At 35.2% G+C, this 26,970-nt stretch overlaps 3 protein-coding genes across 6 annotated transcripts in view; 1 reads left to right on the top strand and 2 right to left on the bottom strand.

Moving 5' to 3' along the window:
- Nucleotides 1-76: 76 nt before the first annotated feature.
- LOC109035935 (ribosomal L1 domain-containing protein 1) lies at nucleotides 77-8,135 on the bottom strand. Its single transcript, XM_072299666.1, has 8 exons — nucleotides 7,998-8,135; nucleotides 7,430-7,575; nucleotides 6,214-6,364; nucleotides 5,307-5,455; nucleotides 4,512-4,620; nucleotides 3,194-3,350; nucleotides 2,284-2,423; nucleotides 77-433 (listed from the first exon to the last, which is right to left on the bottom strand). Exons 1-8 carry the CDS (start codon nucleotides 8,034-8,036, stop codon nucleotides 134-136), a joined length of 1,191 nt encoding a protein of 396 aa, XP_072155767.1. The 5' UTR covers nucleotides 8,037-8,135; the 3' UTR covers nucleotides 77-133.
- Nucleotides 8,136-8,203: 68 nt separating this feature from the next.
- Nucleotides 8,204-16,922, top strand: sud1 (Prolyl 3-hydroxylase sud1). Its single transcript, XM_019049776.2, has 9 exons — nucleotides 8,204-8,454; nucleotides 9,805-10,098; nucleotides 11,234-11,350; nucleotides 12,274-12,365; nucleotides 12,637-12,768; nucleotides 13,206-13,402; nucleotides 13,798-13,931; nucleotides 14,422-14,609; nucleotides 15,298-16,922. Exons 1-9 carry the CDS (start codon nucleotides 8,376-8,378, stop codon nucleotides 15,436-15,438), a joined length of 1,374 nt encoding a protein of 457 aa, XP_018905321.1. The 5' UTR covers nucleotides 8,204-8,375; the 3' UTR covers nucleotides 15,439-16,922.
- The window catches only part of LOC109035895 (probable phosphorylase b kinase regulatory subunit alpha), a 25,392-nt gene continuing 14,104 nt past the window's right edge, over nucleotides 15,683-26,970 (bottom strand). For 3 of the 4 annotated variants that reach the window (XM_019049715.2, XM_019049725.2, XM_019049733.2), the window contains exons 17-27: nucleotides 26,016-26,102; nucleotides 25,075-25,211; nucleotides 23,806-23,978; nucleotides 22,943-23,065; nucleotides 21,941-22,030; nucleotides 20,945-21,083; nucleotides 20,662-20,714; nucleotides 19,797-19,943; nucleotides 19,417-19,470; nucleotides 18,823-19,023; nucleotides 15,683-18,241 (exon numbers count right to left, since the gene is read on the bottom strand). In XM_019049715.2, coding sequence (XP_018905260.2) covers nucleotides 18,014-18,241; nucleotides 18,823-19,023; nucleotides 19,417-19,470; nucleotides 19,797-19,943; nucleotides 20,662-20,714; nucleotides 20,945-21,083; nucleotides 21,941-22,030; nucleotides 22,943-23,065; nucleotides 23,806-23,978; nucleotides 25,075-25,211; nucleotides 26,016-26,102 — 1,432 coding nt within the window. In that variant the 3' untranslated portion in view covers nucleotides 15,683-18,013. The remainder of the gene's footprint in view (nucleotides 18,242-18,822; nucleotides 19,024-19,416; nucleotides 19,471-19,796; nucleotides 19,944-20,661; nucleotides 20,715-20,944; nucleotides 21,084-21,940; nucleotides 22,031-22,942; nucleotides 23,066-23,805; nucleotides 23,979-25,074; nucleotides 25,212-26,015; nucleotides 26,103-26,970) is intronic. The other variant, XM_019049742.2, reaches the window with a different exon arrangement.

Here is a 26,970-nt window from a genome sequence, read left to right as displayed (position 1 = left end):
CCTTTTTTCAGGCATGGTCCCGTTTTGTAATAAGTTAAGTGATTGGTGGTTTCAGTTTTTTGCAAAAATAAGAAAGTTAAGAGAGAATATAAAAATATATTAGAGAACAAAATTATGAAATTGATGGAAACAATCATTTTGATTTTTTAACATTTTTCTTAGTGGTTTTCTTCATTTCTTTCGCCTTGGAATCCTGCTTCTTCAACTTCTTGTTCGCCTTCTTTCTCTCTCTTTTCTCGATTTTCTCTTCAATTTTCTCCATCTTTCTGTCGAATTTTTGTTTCCATTGGCTTAGATATTCAGCCTCAGCGTCTTCAATCTCCACTTTCCTCTTTTTTGCTTTTTTAGGCAGTTCTTCCGTTCCTTTCACTGATTTTTCAGTGGCCTCTGATGGCTCAACCACAGGTTGCGGAGCCTCCTCTTCATCCGATACCTAGAACAGAAATTATGAATGAGTTATTCAAGTTTTTTGGACTGCTATCATTTACTTACTACATATATTTGACTTCCAAATGTAGCACAGAATTACAAATTTTCTCCCAATAAGAATATTATATTATCTGCTATAAAACTGAGTTTAAATAGTTAATATCAGGATGTCTACATGTCTAGAAAATATGTCAAAATTTCAAAGTAAATCTAGAAGGGCTAAAAAAGTATGTAAAACATGCGAATGGTTCTAAATTTTGTGAGCTATACATGTTATTTGGAGCAGTTATCCTCAATACTATGCAACTAGCTATTTTTTTAGCATTAAGTTAAATGTTAATCCCTGTCTAACAAGGGAAGCTTCCCAAGTGTAACCGGAATTTCGAGTTGAAATTTCGCATGAAGATACTAGAGATGATTTTAGGGATGCCGTATTTTTCCGTTTTTTCGAATGGGGACGGGAAAGCCCTCAAAAAAAGGGCTAAAGATGCGGAAAAAACGCGTGCGCTAGCGGCACAAGGTAAACGTAGGTGATAGAGGCTCTGCATCCTTATCAGTACCGCATGGCCAAACGGTAGCGCGCTCGCCTCGCAGGCGGGAGGTACTAGGATCTGATCCTGATTACAGCTCGTTATTTTATTTTACTTCATGCTTGTTTATTTTTCACTTACTTTATTTTGCACCACTCGCTCCGCAAACCGACTTACGAGGTAGAACACGTAGTGACTGAAGATTTTTTACATATGCTGATAAAAACTCGAAGTTTCTCTTGGATTGAAACGTTATAAACGTTTATAAACGTCAGATACAGATACAGATTCGACTGATACTCCGGAAATTTAGCTTGGCAACGAAATTTGGTGAGTTTTAGAGTGTTTTGTTTATTCAATTATATATAACATTTCAATCCAAGAGAAACTTCGAGTTTTTATCAGCATATGTAAAAAATCTTCGGTCACTACGTGTTCTACCTCGTAAATCGGTTTGCGGAGCGAGTGGTGCAAAATAAAGTAAGTGAAAAATAAACGAGCATGAAGTAAAATAAAATTACGAGCTGTAGTCAGGATCAGATCCTAGTACCTCCCGCCTGCGAGGCGAGCGCGCTACCGTTTGGCCATGCGGTACTGATAAGGATGCAGAGCCTCTATCACCTACGTTTACCTTGTGCCGCTAGCGCACGCGTTTTTTCCGCATCTTTAGCCCTTTTTTTGAGGGCTTTCCCGACCCCATTCGAAAAAACGGAAAAATACGGCATCCCTAAAATCATCTCTAGTATCTTCATGCGAAATTTCAACTCGAAATTCCGGTTACACTTGGGAAGCTCCCCTTGTAAGCTGGATACCTGCAGTTTTGGCTCAGTCTTTACCAGCCGCTTGCAACTGGTGAAGACTAGAATTTTCTGAAATGCGATGTGTTCTTGCAAAAAGGTCAAGAACACATTGTGCTAGTCAAAATTTTCTTCATTTTTGCAAAAAGGCGGACACAATGCTCTCATTAAAAGGTTGTTGTATTTTTTAACATGCTGTGTTTCCATGAAAATGAAAACCAACAATAACCCCCGTTAAGAAAATCAGCCGTGATAATTTTCTAGGTATGTCCAAAATTCGTTCGCAACCGCATAGTTGTGCAGTTGAGAACACTTTGCCCCTCCCCCCCCCCTCCTGAGAAAGAGACTTTTCCCCATTGCCAGCATCAACTGATTCAATAATGCACCTTCCGCACAACCTTGTGGAACAAAAAATTTGTTTGCTTACTGGCTCTTTATCCAAGGTGAAGAGAAATTTACGTCCACACACACTTATAAAATGAAAACCAATCAGTTTCTAATGAGGAGAGGGGGGGGGGGTCACTTACCTCAGCTTCGCCAACGATTACGTTTCCATCAGGCATAACAGTGACCTTCTTCATGCATGTATTAACAAAGTCTGAGACTGGAACAGCTGCCTTTGGTTGAGATTTCTCCCAGACTGGTCTTGTTACATCATTTGGAGAAACTGGATAAAAATGCAAATCAAAATTAGTGCAATTCAATTTGATTGAATTTCTTATAGAAATAGCTCTGCTGCCTTCTTTTTGAGGCTCCAAAAAGAAATTTTCTTAGTCTGTGGAAAATTATGTGACAGTGAATGGGCAATTTATTGAAAGAAAATTTGAAGTCAATTACAAGAAAAGGATGAACCCAGTCGTCAAAATTTGAAAAAACTCTTAGTTCAATCACTTTATTGTTGGAAAGTTGTTTCCGAGCCTCACTCAATCCTCAGCTCTTATTACGCTCCTCTATCAGTCAGGATGAGAGCTAAGGATGGAGCAAGGCTCCGAAACAGTTGTCTGACAATGAGGCGAGTGAACTAAGAGCTTCTTAGCATTTTGATGACAGTATTTATTCTTTTTAGTTAAAACATCACTGTAGTTTTCTATTCTATCTACATTCCCTCAATTACAAAAATAAACCCTGAAAACAAATTAAATAATTACAGAAATACTCTTAATTTTTCTGAGGTTGAAATATTTTTTAAGATTCGATTTGGATACTCGGATGTCTACCAAATACCACTGATAATATTTCGGTACAAAAAAGAAAAACCAACACAATAAGATAAGATACTCGCTCGAGTTAACCTTCTTGAGACAAAAGAGATTCTAGAAAAAATCATGTGGAATTTTTTTTAATTTTTAAGAATCAAATTAAGCAGTTTTTTTTGTAGAATAATAATTGTTTGGATATGAAATATTTCTTGGAATAATGGTGATATGGAGTCCTTACTTAGCCTGTAGAAAACGGGAACAGCTTTGGAATTGGGTGTTTTGATGTGAAGGCTTCGCACATTGCTCCACCCGCCTGGATACTTCTCCGCCAGGAAATCAGCAACTGCTACAACATTTTCTGCAATTTGAGCTATCTTCATTCCAGAGTGACCCACCTGGGTAAAAAAAAAAAAAAAAATTGCAAGAAATTAAAGACAAGCACCATATTTACAAGACAAACTAGCGATTCCATATGTTAAACCGAATCAGGCCTAAATTTATCGTGCTGCCACACAGGGGCTTCATCCGAATTAATGCCTCCTTGAAAAGGATTAGCTATTCCTTCATCTGTTTTACCGACTGACTTAGTGGCATGCATGACTTAGGTCACCTGGACAGAGTCATCTGGTAATTTGCCACCCCTTCGTAGGTGCTACAATAAAAAGGTATCTGGTAATTTGCAGCCCCTCAGTAGGTGCTACAATAAAAAGGTATCTGGTAATTTGCAGCCCCTCAGTAGGTGCTGCAAGAGACAGGTTTCAGTCCCTCACACATCCAGACCTGGATTCAGTACTTTTCTTGGGTTAAGAGGTGCAATTTTACTCCTGACTGAATCTTCCCAAGTTCTGCTCCATTTCCAAAGGTGAAAAAGGATATTCAGAGTCAAAATCCCATTCCTTAGTTTTGCTCTTGTAAATCTTTATTCCTTGCTTGTGACAAAAAAAACAAAAAAAAAAAAACAAAAAAAAAAAAAAAAAAAAAAAAAAAAAAAAACACTTCCAAGAATTGAAAGTGTTATATAGCATATATAAGCCTCACTTCAAGAATTAGTGAAGAATTCAAGATGTATATAGCAATATGATAGCAGCGGTAAGTGATGTGAAAAATGTAAGAGTTGTTGCCGTTTGCCAAAGCCATAGTTCAGTAGCTTTTTGAATGCTGCTAGCACTGAACATCATTACAGTATTCTGAAAAAAGCACAACTGTAGTCTTTCATAATTTCTTCACTCCTTGACAGTTTGCTAGGTGTTCTAGTGCATGTGTGTGTGTGTGTGCACTAGACGCTTTCTCCAGCTGTTCTCTAAGCCTTGTGAGGCCAGTCACTGCTGATGCTTCTAAACCAGCATGGCAGTCAACATTTTAAGAGTTTGGTTGGTGATTTGTTTTAACTAATTCCATATTTGAAAAAAAAAAAAAGGTTAAGCAGACTTGAGCCTTCATTGATAAGAGCGTCCGCTTCACAAAGACAAGATTGTCTCGGACCATGAATGGATCTGGGTATCAGACAGAACTGACAGGAAAAAAAAAAGTAAGTGAAGTAAGAGGCAAAATATTACCTGCATAATAGAGGTTTGTCCTTTACCGTCAACAAGCAGATGTGATCTGTGAAGTGCAGTTTTGATGTTTTCTCCTACGTTGTCATCAAATTTCACAGGAATCGGAAACCTTTGAAATAAAAAGAAAAGACAAATGATTAAGAAAAAATGATGAAAAAATATTTGAATACGAAACCAGGGTTAAAAGACAAACCTTGAACAATTTAAAAAGACAAGACCAAAAAACCAAAAATAATGAGATTTTCATCAAAAATTTTTGGAGCTCATTTTGCTAGATCTTTTAATTTTTTTATGTGCCTCCTCCATCAGAAAAAAATCTTACTAAAAAACTTACACCATCCCTATTAAGCCTTAGATTTTTAACTTGTTTCATTGTTGTGATGCTGATGAGGTTCGATTTTTTCTTGAGAACAATTTGGTTTAAGCAAAAAGTTTGAAACAAGTGTTCATTCATTATGTCACACTAAAATTTGAGATTTTGCAATGCCGAACAAAGTATGCAAAATAAAATTTGGTAAAGGGGGTTTTTCCTCTTTTTGCAAAACCTGGGGTTGACATTCAAAAATAACTCCTAAAGAAGTTCAAAGAAAGTTGAGTCAAGCTCATTAACTTGTATTGATTTTGTGAAAAATGAAAATATTTAAAAAAGTAATTTTGCTGTTCTAACTTAAAGGATCAATACATTCAAAACCCTACGATGTAAATTTTAGTTGGCTACTATTCTGCACACTGTTCATAAATTAGTTTTTTTTTTTTATTTGTGGGGGCAAGAAGTTGAAAAAATACACTACTTACTTTCGATTTTTGAAAAAAGGTTTTCCTAATTGTTTAACAAGTCTTTCAGATATTCTGCCATCAGCAAGGTAAAAATCATACATATTGGAGAACTTCCTCTTCATTTCATATGTGCTGTATTCTGCCCTGATTTGTCGGAATGGGACAATCTGAAAAAGGAATAAAAAATTAAACATTCCAGAAATGGATGCAGCCAAATTCATCTGTGAGAACTACTTCAATCGAATGAAAGAAAACTAATAATAAATTATTTAAGTGCCATGAAACAAAGGAGCAAATGTTACTGGAGAATAAAGGTAAGCCTGCAGTGCGACAGTGAGACTGCAGAAACCTGTATTTTGGTCATATCTTGACTAGGGACATTGCAGACATCATACCATTTTTAATTTTTTGGTGAAAAAATACTCGACATCATTTTGAGAAAACTATCTTGATTTTCTTCTTTGTGTGAAAAATATTCTGTGATTATGTCAAGCAATAGATTTAATTTGCTCTTTTTTGATAAAAAAAAAAAAAGAGAGAGAGAAAAATTTTGAAAATCCACAACCAGGATACATGTTCCTGCAGTTTCACCTTTAAAAACAGTTCTTTGCCATCACTGCAGCATAGGAGGCAACTACGATTTGCAAATTACACATCGAACCTGATGTTGAATTTGTGAAAAATACTCAAAAGACTTGAATTATACTTAAAATTCCTGGAAACAGCTGAATAAGAGCTCAAAACTGCGTACAGAACCCAAATCAACAGCTTGTCGATGTCAAAATCATTATCGGAATCATTTCCTACATAATCAAGGTATTGCAGGAATTATTTTTTGAAATTTAAATTCCAAGACTCCCGTCTAAAATCACAAATCTTGCTGAAAGAAAACCCCAGTTATTGTAAAAAAATTGGAAATAATTACCTGTTTAATTAAGCTATCACAGTTATGCCTGTTGAGAACCTGATTGTAATACCTGACAGTTGGTTCATGATCTATTTTGACACCTTTGCGCAAGTCAGCAGTTATGAGACATACATCAGAAGATTTTGTGACTAATGAATTAGGAAGCTTCCTGCAAACAAATTCGGGAGAAGTTGAGTAAATAAGGACTGATGAGGAAGTTGTTTGTTACATAAGAAACTTGGGACTTGCCATTACCAGGGACGAGTTCTATAGGACGCCGTTCTGTTGTGAGCGGGTGATTGCAGCGCATTCTCGCGTAGGATCCTAGTCAACTCAGAGGATCCTTCCCCCCGAACCTCGACTCATCCATCGCCCGCTCCAAAAGTGAGGTTAAGCCGGAGATTGAAAAATAACACATAAGGCGGCTGAATTCTTGAAAAATAAGTATATTTTTGGCGTTTTTCGACCCCTTTCGACAAGGAAGGGCTCGCCGCCTGCAATGGTACGATGAAAAATTCGATTTTTTGCAGTTATACGCGATCCTACGGATTTTAATGAAGTCCAACAACTGATAACAGCAGTGAGTTGCGAGGATCCTACGCGAGATAGCAGCACTAGTACCTGCTCACGAATTTTTACATTGACTCTTACGGGAGTCCAGGGTCCTATAGAACTGGTCCCTGCCATTACTTACTTAATCCAAAACAAACAAAGATTGGAAACAAATGAATATAAGTTTGAGTAATCATATGCAATAAAGTAATGTACGGGTAACTACATGTGAGTCGAATTAATTCTGCCACAAAGTTAAAAATAACAGAGATGACCTGTCTCATGAAAAATTGTGAAATCATATGGACATTTCTGTTTATTTTCAGAAGGGTTTATGAAATCTTGTGAAAATAATGTAGCATTAACTTATGTGATATCACTAATTATTTTGAGGCATTCATCTCGCATATTTTTAACTTGGCTGTCGAACTCAACACGAAAATGTTGTGATGAGGGCTTTTTTTATATCCGAACCACAGTGGACCGCAACGGAACGCATCACTTTTTTATCGCGTTCCACTGGCGCGATTCAGTGCGTTCCATGTGTTCCAGTGGAACGCTTTGACCACTCTCCCAAGGTAGGTTGAGGTTGATTCAGGCTGGTTGAACCAACCCGAACCGCTATCATCGCGTTCCACGGATTAAAAAAAAAGCCCTATGGAATTCCTGTGACTAAACTTACGGTCGTAATATTCCTGTACACTTGACATCCGGCACTTTGACACAGGTGATCTGAAGAAGAATTTGATGGTTGTCTTCATTAAATAGACTCTTTTTCTTTGATTTACTTTTAATGAGGCTTTTCAGTGCTTTGACCGATGCTTGAACCTGTGATTAACATGAAAAGGAGAAAAAATTTGAGTTAGTATATGTAGATGTGGCAAAAGAAAATAGATGATAAAAATGACAGGAAGGAAACATGATTAAAAATTTGACAAAGAGAAGAAGGCTGTCGAGAAATCCGTGAACTAAGTAGTGGCATCGCTTACTTACTGCAAATGCTTCGAAAATACTGGCGATCGTACTGAGCGCCTGGTTGTTGACTGCCCTGGAGTTGACAGAGAATACTACAAAAACTTACATCAGAGATAATCATCACCAACTAAGAGTGAAGTCATGAGGAGAAAAAACCTTATTCATCAAATCAATCCCAAAAACAAGTTAGCGCAGAAGCAAACACGAAAGACTTTTGAGAGACAGAAAACAAGCAGAGTGAAAAAAAAAAAACTTAAACATAAAATTCTGATTACCTTTTCAGCGTTTAATGTTGATTTCTTTTCTTCAATCATTTTATCAAATAATAAAGTAAAATGCAGAGGAAGAGAGAGAGACAGAGAATAGAATTTAGAGGTTATTATTTACATGTGCGGCATCGATGAATGGTTTGTTTTCTTTCCGTGTCACCAACTCACCACGAGATATTTTAAGGTTAAGTCGTTTATCATGTCGTTATCACACCATCCCTGTCATCACCGTGTTATATCGTTTAATTTCAAAATTAAGTCTCACTTCAACGTATCTATTTAACTTGAAAATTATCAAACTACATCACTGATTTTTATTGTGAATTCCGCACCCTTTAACATCTGTTTTCCAACTTTTTTTTTAGTGAATTAAATGTTGAGATCATGCGCCTCAATGATGATTTGCTGTTGGAGTTTCCTAAAATTTCCAAAGCACTGAAAAACAAGACTCCTCTAGAATCTAGTAAGTAGACAAATTCTACATTTCTACCTCTCTTATTCTTTCGGTTCTTGCCTTTAGTGCAGTTTTCCTGGTCACTTTTCCAATCAATGAGCTGTAAAAGCTCCAGTAAGAAAAGTTGCCAGTTGTTTACTTTCCGCCAGTAGATGACCTCTCTGCTGCCGTCCAATAGTGACGAAAGTTTTTCTAAAGACAAGGGTGACAAGGCTGTCAAGCATAGATACATGAATCGGTTAACTTCATACGAGACTCTAAAATCAACAACTGCCATTCGATCTGCGTCATCTGGCGGGAGCTCTAGAGGTTTCCTCGCTTCGATTGATGAATCCACCTTCGGTTAAGGTTTGCCTTTGATGATAGCTACACAGAAATCACTGATTGGTTGTAGTGAAAAAATCACTATTTCTGCTGATCACTGATGGGTTGTACCTGATCAACCAGTAGTGCCGCTATTGGTCAGGATATCAGCAACAATGGATTAGTTATAGAAATAAGTTTGACGGTAAGTACCAGTAGCTGCAGATCAGTAAGTAAAGAGAACCAATTCTTAAGGGAAAAAAGCCCAAAAATGGCACTACATACTGTCCAGTGTTAGGCTTCAAAGCAGTGGAACACCTAGGATTAAGCCAGCAGAAAACGAAACACTGAAAATTTTAGGGTTTAGTGCCTGTTTCATCTTTCCATACTCAATCATTATCATCAGTGACATCAAGAATCTGAATTTAGAATAAGTGAAAAAGTTGAATGAAGTTTGGATGATCTTTTCAGACATGTCTCCGTGGATTAGTTTAATATTTGAACTCAAGCACAATAGTAGTAGCTATAGGAGTACAGCTGGGCTGAACAGCGAAGCACTCTCATGAGGTCTAGGCTGTAGCATAAGTGCTATTGTGCCCTTCAAAGCCTGATTGAGCACCTTCATATGAATGACACGTGTCATATCCCTACAAGGCTCAGGGGCCATGTAATGAGCCTTTGCCAGGCTCTATCAATGATGGTGGTTGACTTTATCGAGTGCAGAATTTTTTGCTGCCTGACTTTGTTCTCCCTCCGATAGGTAACACTGATGGTAGCAAGCATGATGAATGATTACTGGCACCTAAGTAATATTCAAGGTGTATTTGCACCTTCCAAAGAAATTGAAGAAAAAAATGAATTCACCATAAGTAGATAAAAACTTGTCCTTGTATGTATAAACCCTGCTAATTTCAACTGAAGGTTGGGCAGATTGCAAATTTTTATTCATTTATTTCATCAACCATTCACTGTTTGAACTGCTTCCACTGTTACGTATTTCATTGTTTTGTGAACATTCCTAATTTTTTTTTTTCCTTTTTCTTTTTCTTTTTTCAGAATATGCAGAAGTTATTACTTCGCCTTTTGAAGTGATACGTTTCGAAAACTTCATCAAGGGTAAAGCATCGATCAGGAAACTAATAAAAAATCTAGATCGCCTGGAGTTTGATGAAAACGATAATGATCTCCATTGCTCCAAAGCCACCACAGACCTACACAACATTCACTCACCGATTATCAAAAAATTAATCTCCTTAATTGAAAAAGATGTGGCGAAACTACTATCGAAGCTTTACAAAATCAAACTAAAGCCAACCATCTCCATAACTGCCTCTAAATATTTAGATGGAGGTATGTAACACCATAAAAATCTGGAGTATAAAATAGGTCCAGTATTTTTTTAACATTGGATAGCTGGAAAAAAACCCAGCTATTAATTCAAAACTTTAATAATTTTTCTGAACATTCAATAGAAAAGAATTAAAGATTGAAGAAAGTGTGGTACACACGGGTTCAGAACAGGGAATATTTTACTTTTTTACAGGGCTTTTACTTTCTCTTCAGCTGTACTACATTTCAGGCAACCTTTCCGAAGCTTGTGAGTAAATATGAACTTGTTTAAATTGTCCCCATGAAAAGGCACCTTACTCCTTGGAAAACAATTTTCAAGAGTCATGTAGGTTTTTGCTTAAAGCACTATTTTAATTTTTTCATGGAAAACATCTGGTAATAGCTTAGGTTATGAACATATGAAAATTCAGGACATAAAAAATGCATTCAAATTCAAAATTTCTGAGCCCCCATCATGACTTATTAAAGCTTTATATTGATTTACGTTAGTTCAGTATGTTTTAGTTTATATTTTTGAACTATACTTTTAAGGGAACAAGTTTTGGTCTTCAAAAGTATGTAAGCTCTTGAGCTCTAAATTTTCAAACATTGCAACTGTCGTTTGACTTGAAATTTTTTGTCGTTTTGCTTTAAAATTGTGTATGCCTCTTTGTTGTCCAGTAACTCAATTTTGAGCTCTTTTCCACATTTTAGATGAGTATTGCTCCTTTTCTCTCAATTTGAAGGAGGTCATTAGAAAGTGTGCAAAAAAAAAAATGAAATGAGTTTGCCTGCGACCAACCTAAAAAAAGGAAAAGCGAAGCGAAACATAATTTCCCACATTTTGAGATAGAATCGAATTCCCTCAACTCCTAGATTTGCATCCCTTTGAGGAAAGAAGTTTGTTCGGCTGTCAAGGATACATATTTGCAAAAAGTTCATCATTCTCTCCAAGTTAAAAACTGACCTTTATAATAGAGTCTTAGAGGAAGAATGAATTCCTGGGTGTAAAACGTAGTGACAGCTATAGTTTTTAATTAAAGAGTTTTTTGTCCTTGGGTTTCAGTTTTAAGCCCATTGTTATCTATTCAGTTACACTTTGTCTCCCAAGAAAATAGCATGCAATCATTTCATTATACTTCTCTTTTTTCTCCAGATTATCTTCTCTGTCATGATGATAAATGTGAGGATCGTGCCATCGCTTTCATTTGGTATCTAAGTGAAAAATGGAGGCCTCTTTGGGGAGGTTCACTAGATCTTTTCAATCAAGATGGTAAGATTCTTTTCTCAGTATTTCCATCAGGCATCTGGATCGTGTTACAGAATAATAAATGCTTGTAAAATAATGGGTAAATGTAATCAGGCAACTTACAATGTGGCTCATTAAAATGAAGGAACTGGAAAATATCAAATTTATAAAAGCACCCTGCCAAGACATTCCAATCTATGCTGATGTTTAAGATATAAACTCATGCTTTTAACCAACATGCATCCAAAGATGTGGAATATCGTAGGCCTTGTCTCCACGGGACGTTTTCATCGGATTTGTCCCAAGTTCGAATCGCAAGAATGAAACTTCTGGGATTTTTCCCAGTTACCGTCTCCACGGGACGGGGCTCATACAGTCCTGCGACTAGTTTGCGCGGGAAGATAAATTAGTTAAAGTCGAGTATTTAACTGGGATTAAAATAATAATTGCACTCAATTGACAATTAGACACATTATTTTAACTAAACAAACATTAACAATGTAGTAATGAATAAAATATCGCAGAATTCGTTTTCACTTCTTCTTCTTCTCTCAGTGGGTCCTAGGAGTACAAGTACCATACTTGGTACTGGGAAAAATATTGATTAACTCAATATTTTTCCCAACTTCGTAAGTGGGATTTTTCCCTGGGACAAATCTCGTGAAACAGCTCGTGGAGACAAGGCCAAAGGCATCTTCAGTATTCTTTGAATAGTTTTTAACAGGATTTACAAGAAAATTAAAAGGAAAATTTAATTTAAAAGTATGAATGTTAGTAATTCCTATTCAGTTTAGATAAATTAAGTTGCTTCTTCATGTTACATGACTAGTGCCTGTTTGTCCAACGTATGAATACAAATGTATGATGTCTACATCTTTTCTTGGTGTTATTCCACAGCATGCTTTGATTTGATTAGTAACCTATCGTCATTATGATTTATCTTGCAGATGATGGTCAGCCAAATTCCATAGTGCGAAAGATATTCCCTGAATTCAACTCATTTGTTTGCTTTCAAGTTGGAAACTATACATATCATCAGGTAAAATTTAATAAAATTGATTTTTCATTAAATCTTTCTAATTCAGACAAGTTTCATTTCATTTTATAGTATCGAATCCCTCTTGAAAAATCATTTGAAGAGGCATTATTTTATTTATAGCAAGAACTAAGAAAATCTTTAAAAATTCAAAATCCTGCTGGGATAGAGCTTTTGATGAAAAGTTAAATAGCTTGAACAGCCAGGAAAATTCGGCTAAACCTCTCTCTCACATTAATATGGTTCTTAAAAACAACTTTTTACATGATTTTAGGTATCAGAAGTTGTAAGTAAAGACGCTGTTCGTTTAACCATCAATGGTTGGTTTCATGCAAAAAGACCTCCTCTTGATCCAGTTGCGTACATTGACACCATTCCACCACTGCGCCTTCCAAAGAATTTACCGGTAAGAAGTCTGTCACCATAGTGTCTCCTGTGCTTTCTGTTCTTTTTTTGTTACATACCTCTTCTGTACTACCTCTTTGCTGAAAATTAGGATCATTACTTACTTTGACGGAACAACTGAATAATGAGAATGATCCATTCAGTCGGTGGGAATTAATCGGATATTTTAGATATTTGAAGCCCTGCAAAGTTTTGGATTGGGTTCATAATTTCTACTTTTAGAACTAGAACCATCATGTCAAGGGCTCTAAAATTCTTACTGTATCAAAGCCTGATTTTATACAAACGAAACCAACAACAAGTTTTTCAATTATGTATACTCGGTCTGTTCAGGCACTGAAAAATGCAGATTCTGCCGATCCCAATTTTTCAAACATACAGATCTCATTACTCCGAGAAGCACATAAATATCTAATATGAAGTCATGCATTTTTTCAGGCTAACGTTTATCTCAGCTCTTTCATCAATTCCTTATACCTGACTGAAAGTACGATTGAAGGTTTGACTCTCATTTTTGAAGAAAACAGAAATGTGATGTTACCTGATGCGTTGTTGGAGCGGGTTTTCAAGAATGCACTTCTGGATCTATTCCAATATTCAGTCAAGTGGCGGAAAAAAGGTCCTCCAAATCGCAGGTAAGTTTCCAAACATTAATAATCCATTCCTCTTAAATTATCATTAATGGTATACTGTCAAACAATCTAAGGTCCAAAAAGGCTGAATAAAATAAGAGCAAAAAATACCAACAACGAAGTTATTTGTGTATAAGTCCATACTTTTATTTTTTATTTTATTTCCAATTTTAACCCGCTGTCTTTTGGCTCTATGTTGAAAAAAAATGAAGAACCTGAAAATACTACATGAGTACAATTTTAATCGCGCTACCCTGCGCTCCCTCTTTCTTTCGAATCACACTGCCGGAAATCGGCCGAGCAACTACTTTATATCAGAGAAAACTGCTGCCATTCAGAGTTTTCATCCTTTGAAAAAAGGTATCAGTTTATTTTATAAGCTTTTATTTTGCCTCCAGAAATTATGACTGCGCTGATGAAGGATCCTTAGAATTGACGCTGCAATCGCTACTGACTGTTGTAACATCCAAACCAATGTTGACATTACTAGAGAGCATCACCAACATGAAGCTGAATAAAATGTTGAAAAATGGTAAGAACACTGACTCCTCTATGCATCCAAAATTATATAATATCTTTGACTATGCAGGTTTTCATTTTTTTAATCTGTCGCATTAAGCATTTAAAATGTCAGTGCGAATTTTATTTTGGTAATTTAACTATGATGTGTTAAAATATGTTTTTTTTTAAGCTGTTTCACGTATTTTTAGTCTTTATCCTAAAATTTGTTACATGAAAAGTGATTTAAAGTTGAGTAAAGCGAAGTTGAGGTCCCTTTAACCAACACTTGAAGCAACGTCTTGAGAAAGGAAATGAATTTTTACCCAATCAAAAAATATGTTGATTTTAGTCTATCTTGAAGATAATCGCTCTATATTCAATTAAATTCAACTGTTTTTCTTAAAAGCTGCAAAATATAATCATTGCCTCTTGGTAGGTGACACTTTTAATAGATTTCCCCAGTTTATTTTCTTGTAGAACATGTGGATTAAAAATTAAATCTTTATTTTCTATCGTCACAGGTGGTGGAATCACGATAGAGGTTCAAAAGTGGAAGAGCGGATACTATTCACTCCTGTACGATGAAAATCAGTCATCGGAAACTGAAGGCTTGGATATGTATCTATTTTTCAATGTAGAGGGTGTCTATCAAGGTCTTTTTGAAACTGGTGGAACTGTTTTATATTCTCCTGCAACGGAGGACGAGGAGGTGAGAAATGTGTCAAAAGACTAACCTTTGTAATGGGAAGGGTTCAGTATATGAGGATGTTTAACATCATTTCTAATTTTGAGTAAAACCATTCTACCCATTGCAAATTACATAGAGCTTTGTGATCTGAGAATATTTGAAGTAGGCAAGAGGGACAAAAAATTGAGTTCTGTTTTTTCATATTTATTCGCAATACGTCAAGACTAGCCAGACTAAATCGCTGATACGTCAATTACTCCTGTAATGGTGCCCAACATGTACTAGTAGTGAACCTTTGAATAATTTAAGTCTCATTTCATTAAATGCCTGCTCATTAAAATAGATAACATTTTTCAAGGCACTCAATAACTCAGACAATGGCTGTCATTGCACTTTTTCTTAGAAATTCAATTATTAAGTATGAGTTTGGTTCCTTTCTTTCATCGAATCAAATGTGGATGTTAGTTTCATTGATGTAGTAGTCACTAATACAGGTCTATCTTATCTATCAAGTGAATTCTGTCTTCAAAGCGCATGATGTGGTTCATCAAAACTCCATGAAATCTTCAATCAGTTCTGTTCATTTCAACCTATGAGGAGTTTGGAGGAAGCTACAATTTCAAAAAAATACGTGATTGTCTGAATGATACTATCCTTTTCAGGATTTTGAAAATTTCTCACTTTGATTTTCTATCATTGTTTTTTCCAGGGAACGGTGATAGATCCTGTCGATAATGCCCTCTGTCTAGTGGCAAAGAGAAAAGGCGAAACCAAGTATGTCAAATACTGCAACCACAAAATGAAAAACTCGTTTTTCGTCATTCAGATTTCATTTTTAAGCTGTTTTTAGCTGCTGTCTTGAATTTTTTCATCAAGTGGAACTGTGATAAATTTATGCCTGCTTGCTTTCTTTTTGTATAAGTTTGAAAATTAAATTAGGTATAGGTTATACTAAAAAAAAAGAGAAAGGGATTAGTTTTTCTTAAACAATAAGAGCTTTTCTTTTTTCAATCCATCAGTATTTATGGATATTTTACTGTACGCAAAAATTTGAAGGCAACTGTTTTGTGCCAGAAAATGATTTTACAATCTAATGAATTATTGAAAACATTTTATTGAATCCAAAACAAAATCTTATAGTAAGAAAGATAAGATAGAATCAATCAAGTACTAGACAGTTTCAATGCAAAGATAATGAGCAATTTAAAAAACAAAAATTCAGTTTATCTCTTTCAAGGTAAAGGCACATACAAAAGAAAATCTGCTTTTTTAATCAAAAACACTAGCACCTACCTCATTCCAGATTTGTTTAACTTATCTCTGACAAAACGCTCCATTACATACAAATTAGCAGTTAGTTATCCTCTGTATTCGTGAAGAAGGACAGAGACATACACATACATCTCTCTAGATAGATACATCTCTCCAGGATATTTTGGTTGAGAGAAATGAAAAAAAGGGGGGAGATTAATAATCTGGAATGAAGTCACAACACTCTAATGTGGGACTGTAAAATGGTTCTAATTATTCACCGTTTACTATAAAGTAACCTGATGCCTTCAGCTACTGACGCCCAGAAATCGCAGCGATTAGAAGTTCATCAGAGTATTTTCCACTTGAAAGGTTCACCAGACCTCTTTCAAAAGCCATTCTCTAGGATGAAACCATCCAAAACTTTCCTATCATTCGCCTCTAAAAGAAACGTTTCAGCAAACCTGACTAGCCTTTGCAGCTATCTATGAAAAGACGAACATATAAAAACTTGTATTAACGTAAACTAAAGTCTCTCTTTTTCACAAGCAAACAGTGTATCATCTAGCCTCATTTACGTATGCTTTGGAAAGGCTTGCTTCATAATTTCCTGGGGTAAAATATTATTTTAAGATAAGGGAATTTGTTCACTTACAATAACATGATAAGGTTGAAATTAAGATTTTTCTCTGCGTACCACAACCCTAAAATTCTATAACAAAGCCTTTTTTCCTGAATTAAATATTCCAACAGCTTGTCAACTAAAACAAACCAGGTTTCTCAAAATGGCCAGCAGACAATGTAATAATATTGTGATGATCAAGTTTTTTAATGACTTGCATTATTTAAAACACACATACCTCTTTTGCTTCTACATGGGTTTGTTCTGAAATTGTATTTATCTTCTGGCTGCGTTCAGTCGTCAAAATAGGATAGGAGAGTCCGGTCCAAGGGTGCCTATTGATTCATTCTGTCCCAAAGAATAACTTTTTTTTTTAAGTTTTTTCTCATTAGTTTTCTAAAACATTAATTTTTAAGGTACTCTTGGGATACAAGTTGAAAATAAAATCATGCATTTTTAAATCTAGATCTTTTTCTCTTTTTCTTTCCTTTGTTTTCATTTAAAAGATTACTACGCCAAGCGACAAATATGTTTTCGTTCCAGTTGCAGGCAGCGAAATCTGTTACAGTGTTTTCATGGTTTTGATGTTGATGGGTGACTTAATAAACATAAAATCAGAACAAGAGTGCAATTATCATTGACAAACTGTTACATCCATACTAATAAAAGACAGAACTCGAGTATAATTTCATACAAACTATTGAAAATTAAAAACTAGTTAACTTGTAAACAATATGGGAACAACTCAGACAAATTCAGATCATTTTAAGTTTCATTTTAATTGGTCTTTAATTACATACACATATTATTTATTATAGAATAATGCCTTTTTGGTGATTTACAACATCGACTAGCTTAAAATCTTTGGCTCCTTGGTGTGAAAAATATTGACTAATAATAAGCATAACATTAAATTGTAAAGGAACGTCGTTTTGCAAGAGATGAGGCATGGGACAATCTATCTAATTCATTCTTTTGTTTAATTACCTCCTGTAAGGTACGATGAACTGACTAACTGTAAGACTTACAAACTTGACCACAGTCCATATTTTGGAAAATTCAAATGCATCAATAGTACACTAAAATTTATGAAGGGTTAAATTTATTTATTTATGCACCACAGTGATTATCAGTGAGAACTTCAGGCATTCGACATTTTATTGCTTAAGGTAAAAAAAATTAATTTGTTTGAGCTATAGTTGCGAAACCACCCTTAGGAGGGAGGAAACTAAATACTTACAGATGCTTGTTTTATTTTTAACATCATCAAGGCAAAACATCACGATATGATTGAACAAAATAATCAGAAATACACTAAAACTAAAAAAAATAAGAATTTAGGTACCTTCAAAAATAGATTTACCTCAGAATAAAAAAATTGATAAAATATCTGTACCCTGTTTCTGGAAATCTAAGGCATCTGATAATCAGTTACTCAATATCTCACATCAGAGTCCAATCACAAAAAAAATTGTTCAATGGGAGCACGCGGGAAAAACTAATGTTTTTCAGTTGACACAAAACTCCACTCCATGATATGATCACATTTACATTAAGAGATTGTACAGTCGATTTCTTCATCGTGGTTGAAGCAGTCAAGAAGCATGGCAACAGCACGCATGATGAATGTCATGGTACCGTAACTCCCACTTGGCGCACTATCGTAAAAGTGCTGACAAATATGAGCTGCACCACCACAGAGTAACATCCCGCTGGGAGTTATTTCTCTCTTTCCAGGTGTTTTAGCACAACACAGAGTAGCATCTCCATTCATTTTCAACTGAAACAGGACAAAATTTGTCATCAGAAATGCATTTTCTTACACTCCTTTGTCTATGCTACTAGGGATAACTGGGACTGACCGGGATTCATAAGGGAGGGAAAAATTGGGGAATCTGTTCGAGGAATCGGGAATCCCTTTTCCTACTGGTTAGAAACCCTTTCGTTTTTGCGGAAATTTTAGGTGCCTGTTGTTATTAAGGTTTATGTTGTTGCATCTGAGCTGCTGTTACTAACATTTTGAATGACATGTTTGAATCTTCAAATCATCATACTGATAGAGAAGATTTCATTAATCAGATAGGTAATACAAACACCAGGAACACTTTCGGAATTAAAAATTTGGATGTGCGCCACAGAATTGGCTAAAAGATGAAAAAAATCGACATTCATGGCTGGAACTCTGGAGGGTCATAAAATTTCTTTTCCACGAAAATCTCCGGGCAGTGGGAGAAAACTCCGGTTTCTCGCTAGGGAATAAGCTCCTGAAAATTAGGGAAAATCAGAGAAAAATCAGGAAATGAGTTCGGTGAAAAATTTTAGACACCATGTGTAAGAGTAAAAATTAAAAAAAAGTATTACCTGATCATCAAGAAAGAGCTGATTGGCTTTGTGAACTAAACTTTCGACAGAGATGATCCCACCGAGAGCATCTTGCGTATGTTCTGCCACAATGGTAAGTACCATTAGAGCCTCAACAATCAACTGCCTGAATTCTGGTTGTGGAATACAATTCAAAACTGATTCTACTGCTAGAGCAAACTTCAATTCTCCAGACGTCATCTGAAACATGGATAGAATATTAGAGAAAATAAGTCAAATGAAAAGAAAAAAATTATTTTTTTTTATCTTCAAACATATTTTCGAGAGATCATCCTCAACTTTTCATTGGTTGATGAGTTTGAAACCACTGCAATAAAAGGCCAATTATTTGCCTCAAATTTTTCAAAGAGTAGTAATTCATTAAGTCAAAATAAAAAAAAAAGTTTTTCTTTGACCCGCCCTGTAGTTCATAGGAAACAGTTCTTTCGCCTCAAGTATATTCAGATGAGAAAATCCTGCCATTGACGTGACATTGCCATTGCATTGAGGTAACAGATTAAAGGGTTCACTGGGAAGATGAAGAATGGGCTATATAAGCTGCAATTTATGTTTAAAAATATCCATAAAACATACCTCCTGAGTAAGGTTAGGAGGTAGCAACCGACCCTCAATCGCCAAGCCTTGACACTGAAATCAGAGAAGAAAATTCTGAAGATTAAGATAAATTCGTCAATAAGTATACAAATTGAGCTAGTCAGACAAAACTGGTTTGAGAAATTTTTAAAAAAAATTGATTATTATTCTTGCTATTTCACTTGCTTGTTTTCGTGAGTTCGACTGTCTGAAATCATTTAATTGGAATCTTCTGAATCAAGATATGATGAATCACCTTTGTTCACAGATGTTTTAGGTTCTCAAAATCAAATTGAAAAACCTCTAGAAACCAACAAGGGCATTTTCAAACTTAGCGTGTTTTTTGCACGAGAAATGAAGAGAGAAAAAAGAGAGAATACCCTTTCAAGAACACTCCAGACCCTGCTGTAGAAGTCCTTTGGAACCCGGTTCAGAGCTCCATCCAGTCTCCGCCTTCTCAACCACTGACCTTGACGTTCTCCTTCTCCTTCTACCTCTATTTCCAGCAAATCTCCAAAATTACTCTTCTGAAAAACAATACACGATGAATAGAAAGATTAGCCCAAAGGGTGTTGCTCAGTTTCAAAATGAAATTCTTAACCCAAAGTTGGAGAAAGGTCTGACGTGACTAATAACTGAGCTCGGATCACAATTGTCGTTCATAAACTGCCGATTTTTCTCGATTTTGGACAGGAAAAAAATTTCGAGATTAGTGTCGAATCCTACGTAGTTCGAGGTGTATAATTGATTGAGCATTGTCTCAAGGATCCCAGCGGCTTCCAAAGCCAAGAAACGGGTGTTTTTGACCGATTTTGATGATTCACCAGCATACGCTTATTCGCTGTTGGTACAGTCCAGCATACTCGAGAAGCTTTTTAGACCAGAAAATCGGACTCAGTGGGTCATTTCCAAGGGAAGTAACTTGGCTTTAGCTGGATCGAAAAACTATCGATTTCTACCTTAAAATTTTAGTCCATGTAACCCCTTTTTCTACCGCCAAAAAGTGCATAAGTCTCTCTTATGGTACTAATGGAATCAGAAATCTCAATATAAAGATTGCTTTCTGCACTCTAAGCAGTAAGTTTCTGAGAGAGTCAATTTACCACAAATTGAGACACCTGCTTCCAGAGATCAGCACTTTAAATATCATGGCTTAAAAGTTTTAATCCGAATACTTGTTTTTTACTTTTTATTCGAGAGTACAAATGTATTTCAAACAAAAATTAAATTATGCAAGAAACTCACCTTGCTCATTCGTCCGGATTTGGCACTTATTACAGAAAAGTTGCCTCGCCCAACTGAAAAATAGAAAGAGGAAAATTAAAGAAATGATCCTTAAATAAAGACAAAAGGAAAAGATCCTATGTCTTGACAATAAAGGGGACAAAAAAAATTTGCAGCACTTGCCTCTTCAGTAGAAAGCATTTGATGTTCGGTAAATTTATTTCAGGAGTTGAGATTGCTTAATATACTTGAACCTACAGAGTAAAGACCTAGAGGTATTTGTTTTAAAAAAAAAAATACATACCACTGCTGATAGCAAATTCTTTCCCACTCATTATATGGTGTAATAAATTTTTCATCTCAAAAGGTGACAAGTTAAGCAGATGTTCGGAGGCATCCTCTCCTGAGCAAATCAGGGTTCTTGATAATTCTGCAGCCATGACCTTGAAGAAAATAAAATTTTACTATATCACATTATCAGGTGAACATGAGAAATGAAACTGAATTTTGGGACAAGATCAAAGAAACAAGAGGGAAACTGTGAGAGGCTAGAAGAACTCAAAGACAACCGTCAAAATAAAGGAGAGAAAGAACATATTAGAAGAAAAATGTAAACAAAAACAGAAAAAACGAGGACCTGATACTTAGAATACGGGCAAAAATAATTAGTAAAGAGCCACACGATAGGCTCTAAAGTGTGCGCACATCTGCTATGTATGATGGTCCTGACACCATCATTGCCAAAAATAGAAAGAGATCTTAACGCAAAGGATGGTGTCATGCTGAAAGAAGCAACAGAGTAAAATGCTACCATTGAAAGCAAGATTTTGTTGTCACACATTTATCGGCAGATTAATAAGCGAAATAAATAATAATGTATGAGATAAAATGACAAAAAAACTGACAATGAAAGAAAACTTATGGCTTGAACAGAAAGAGGAAGCAATCGAAGATGGGGATAAATTGACAAGTAAAAAATAGACTACTGGCGAGGCTTATTTCATCACTGGTAGATCAGCCATCTATTGATTTTTCCATTAAAAGTGATGCAAAAGCACTATAAAAATTCTCTTCTTCTCTGTCCTCCGATGATACTGTTTTATCATACAGTCTTTGCCTCTTTGGTTTCTACGGTACCTGAAAAAGCACTACTTTTCTTTTTCAAATGAAAATTCCTATTTTGATACAAGAGTAATAAGTAACTTTCTGATGAATGATATAAAATTGAGAGAAAATCAAAAGATGTTGACAGAATAAATTTGATGAGTAACTGCTCTGATTTTATTTCTTTAATACCCACCTGAATGATGAGTCCAACTCGAAGTCGCAACATTTCTTGGAATAAAAGCGGTTCTGTTCTGATAAACATTGCCAGATACACCAATAATTCCTGCAAAATAAAGCATTGATAAAATTTTTACCAACGTTTTAATTTATTTTGATATCAACATCAATATTATCAATGCACAAAAAAGTTACCAGTCATAAGCATATGTCAGAAATTCTAATTATTTATATTCTTTCGGGCAAAAAAAGAGATTTATTTATGAACCAATATATTGAAAATTCTTATGAATAGGTATCAGCCCTGTTCCTTCTAGGTTGGGTCGGATCCTAAATTTACCCGAAATTTTAACATTCGAATCTCGAATCCAATCCATCGCAAATCCGTCACTTTTCAGAAACTCAGTACTTTTTTTTATTTACCACATAGGTAAACAAATACTGGTTGCGATATTTTGAGGCGATATGGCGAGTATTTATATCGATATTTACTGTTAAAGAACATTCTGGAGTGAGTTGAAATTTGCGATCGATGAGATTGAGAGGCGATATCGAGATTTGATGCGATTTGAGAACCTTCGAGAATCTTCAGGATTCGACTTCATGGCGCAAATTTTGAAATTCCAAAGGATTCACGAATTCGGATTCGGGATCGCGTATTTTGACACCGAATCCCGAATCCAAATCCTCAAGCGGATTTGACTGAATCCACATCCCAACACTAGTTCCTTCTTTCCTTCAATACACTAGTTCTTTCATACACCGAAATGTACTCCAGGACTGTTTGAGCATACAGTGTAATGAGGTAACACTAATTTTTATTTTCCAACGCTCAAAATCTCACTCCATCTTATCCATAGCTGTGCTTGTAAAGATATTAATAGATAAGAATATCGGCATCTAACAATCAATAGATTGTAATTATATTTTCCATGCTAAAAATTAAAACTGGAGGAGTATTCGTTTTAAAAAAGAATCGATTGATTGATACTTCTACATAAAATCTTAGTTATCTTACCTGTGTCAGCATGGCAGAACTCTCATCGTCACCATATGCTTGATGGATTAGTTGACGCAGCTCATTTTCTGGGAGTGGCGCTGTGATAGTATGTTCATTATTTGGCGGCATTCCAACTGTTACCTACGATTTCAAGAATATTCGGAAAGTTTTAAATTCAATTTGAAAAGAAAAAAGATAGATATTTTATTCACTAAAGTTTTATTAAAAGATTTTTAGGATTTGTATGAGAAAAGAGTCACATGCATGCTTTAGCTCAACTGAGAGCTGAGGCTATAGTCTTAGGACCATTTTAGCAATCAAATTGGCGCTAAAATATGTACATACATTACATCATACATGAACATCATCCGCAAAAGGAATCAATGTACAAAAGGATGTATGAAAACCGGAATATCTATAAAAGTAAACCAATGACGTAACGTTTCTTAAAACTTCCTTTTTCAAAACATCCCGTTCGATTAAGGATGGCCCCTTGTGGCATGGTATTATATTATGATGGCTAAAGTAAAAACATAAGTATCTCAGATTGCATTGTTGTAAGTTCCTTCTGGTTTAATTTTTTTAAAGAGAAATAAACCATCAATTTCTATTTGAATTTTCAGTGAATTTCCTTCACTCATACTGAAAGAATAAAAAAAAATTGCAAAGATATATTTTGATAAGTTTTTCTAGAGGAGAAAATAATGAGATTTTTAAACATTGATCTGCATTTTCTACAATTGATCATTGATATGTATATGACAATATTTGTACGTATAGATGTTAAAAAGTTACACTAGAGTGACACTTTTTGCGCGCAGAGCAATGTTAAAAAAAAGGACAAGGTTCATTGAGACAGGATGGATTCGTTCTTATTCTACCTGTTTTTGCCGGACTAGAAGATCTGTGACAGCTTTGGCCAAGTCCTCGACTCTTTTTCCGAGCATACCAGAGGTATGTCTCACGAGCCCCCATAACTTCTGCTGGCATGCTTTTTCATACAGACTCTTTAATAAATCCTTCACAGTGACAGCTTTGCCATTCTCTGTCATTCCTGAAAAAAATTAAAGCACAGAGATAGTAAGGCAAAAATACCAAAAAAAAGTGAGGCTTTGACCAAGATATTAATACCAAAAAAACAATAAGCTATATGTTCAAGAGCATGTGCATATTTGACACTTAAGGCCAATTATTACAGTGTAGGGAGTCAGGCGGGGCATATGAAAAGTGTAGAGTTAACCTAGATTCGACCAAATTTAACCTATCACATCAGTCAGGAGTATACTAGTCTTAACTGGCTGTGTGAACAGTGAATTATAAGTACAAAGAAAAAATAAGTCACATATTTTAATACTTATATTTTTCTTGAAACAAATACAATTAATTTAAAATGGTGGAAATATTTGCAAACATTTAAAATGGTGCAAATATATTTGCAAACAATCCAAATATGTACAAAGTATGAAATTTGCAAATAATACAAGTCATTCAAAGATGCAAAGAATATAAAATTTGCTCCAAACGGTGCAAACAGTTTGAGCTACAGTAAGACCTCGAATTATCGGATCGCAATTTAACGGATTCCGCAATTCAACGGATTGATCCTCCGGTCCCTTCAGCGGGACCGACTAGCGCGATTTAGCGGATTCCACGATTTAACGGATTCGGCCTCCGGTCCTGTGAAATCCGATAAATTGAGGTCTTACTGTAATTATTAATATAAATAGATTTTTTATCCTTGCCATATTCTGCGCAATTCGGATCATTGAATTTTCAAAAAGTGTAATAGAATATCTCGCATGGGGCAATTGAAATTAATTTGGAAAAAAGACTAATATCCCCAAGTCACTTGTAGCAAAAAGACGCCTTAACATGACGTTACAATATTATGTGAATTCAAGTGAATTGTTTCTGTGATGAAATCAATTCAATTGAAATTGCATTCAGACTTCCATCCCACCTGTGCAACTTGTAGCAAAAATTTGATGATTGTTAAAAGTCAATTATTCCCGAATTTTGAGTTTTTTATTGGAGCCTGTAGTCCATTTGCAGACCCTAAGAGCAGGTAAAAGTTTGGATTTTAAAGACAAACTGGTCAGAGACTTTATTTCTGTAGAACGAATGTTTTGAGATAACGAAAAAAAACCTACCTGTATCAAACATGAGACCTTGTTTATCAACCAAGTACTGTAGAATATCCCCTTGCTCCTCTAAATTTTCACATTCTTTCAGCATTGATAAAAGTTCCTCTACCTCAGTGTCAGCATACTGAGTTTCAGATGGATACCTGTTGATGAACAGTGACAACATTGAGAATCAACCATAAAGCGTGAGGAGAAAATTAATTAACAAGCAACCTAGTTGTCGATATCAATGTTCTTTTGATTTCCAATGACTGATTGTTGTGAGAAAAAAGCAGAATAATTTGTGAGGCTGCTCTCTTTCACTGATTCTTACATATTAAAGTACCTTTTGTTCCTACATTTGAGGAAAAAAAACCAACTTATTTCCTCAAAACCTACAGTCTTGATGAAACGAAGAATTCAACAGAATTGGGTAAAGGGATTGTGAAAGGATCTGTGGGAAGGGACCGTATCTTCCAGAGGAAAATTTTCCTTCAACTTGAGAACTCTCGTTTTGGAACTTCAAAGCTCATATTTTCTTCAAATTTTGAACTTCCAGGGTCAAACTTGCGTCAAAATTTCCAGATTTTCTTCCTCCCTGCTATACAAAAAGTTATGGAAAATTTTCTCCCAGGAGATAAGATCCATTTTCACAGGTTTCGTCTCAATTAGATCGTTTCTATGGAACAGCTGGAGAAAACAAAATTTGAGGTTGAACTAACCCCATCTGTTACGGTGAGCTTCTTGCTACTAGAACTAATCCCTCAACACTTAGAGATAAATCTCAGAGAAATTAACGATTCACAGGCTAATTTTTCCCAAGACTATTTCCGTAAAGAGCAGTATTTTCCTGTTGTTGCAGCTGAGAACTAAGACTAATTTGACCATGTTTCCAGAAAAAATTTTGAATGAAATATCATTTCAGAATCAAAAGAGAGAGGCCTGTTTTAATGAGATATATTGCTAACCTGTGTCTGCTTCTACTTTCAATATAACATCCATTCTCATACGGAACGTGAGATTCAGACTGATCTAATAAAAGTTTTGAAAAAAATCTGTGAAACATAAATTTAGACATCAAAAACAAGTTCATGCTGAAGAGAACATACACAATCAAGAGGTCATACTAACATAAGGAATAGTACAATGAAAAAGGACATCTATGTTAAAATTTTGGAGGGAGGTACAACTTGAGATTCACAAAAAGTGTTAGTAAGAGACCAATTCACAGACACTGAAATAAAAACCCTCCATGCAACTGATGCAATGCCAGGGCTCACCATGGACCAGTTTCAAACAGTATTTGGAAAAAAACCAGAAAACCCACACTACAAATAAAAATGTATGAAACCAGATTCACTAGAAACCCTTGTTTTCTCTTCCTTCTTTCTCCCTTTTCCAACTTATTTAATTCACTTTTCGCCAATAAACTCTAATTTAATTTTCGCAAAGAATTATATACCTTTTAGTAAAAGATGAATACATACAACACGTGCAGGTTTAAAAAAAAAACCCATAAAAAGCTCCATCAATTTATCGCATGCAATAAAATGATTAGCAATTTTTATTTTTTTTTGTTAAAATCCTTTTGACAGTAAAACAAAATATTTTTGGGGTCTCTACAAATAGCAAGTAGTTAAACGGATTATACAGATCTTATTTGACATTCCAGTAACATCATTTTTTCTATTTTTTTACTTAATTTTTCCTTTGCATGTTTTTTTAAAATAATTAATGTAAATACATATAAAACATTGTAGTTATGTTCATCAATGAAAGTTAAAAAAAATGTTTTTTAAAGACAAACCTAGATTAACCAGAGTCATATGTTCCATTTTATCAGTTTTGATTTTAGCGAGATGCAATAAGGCGTTTTTTTGGCCTGATTCTTTGTTCTAAAATTTGCCTCCCCATTATAGTTAA

The sequence above is a fragment of the Bemisia tabaci genome, chromosome 4 (genome assembly GCF_918797505.1).
Source record: "Bemisia tabaci chromosome 4, PGI_BMITA_v3".
NCBI lineage: Eukaryota > Metazoa > Arthropoda > Insecta > Hemiptera > Aleyrodidae > Bemisia > Bemisia tabaci.
The sequence above is the reverse complement of the archived record's forward strand: the minus strand, read 5'-3'. Positions and strand labels throughout refer to the sequence as shown.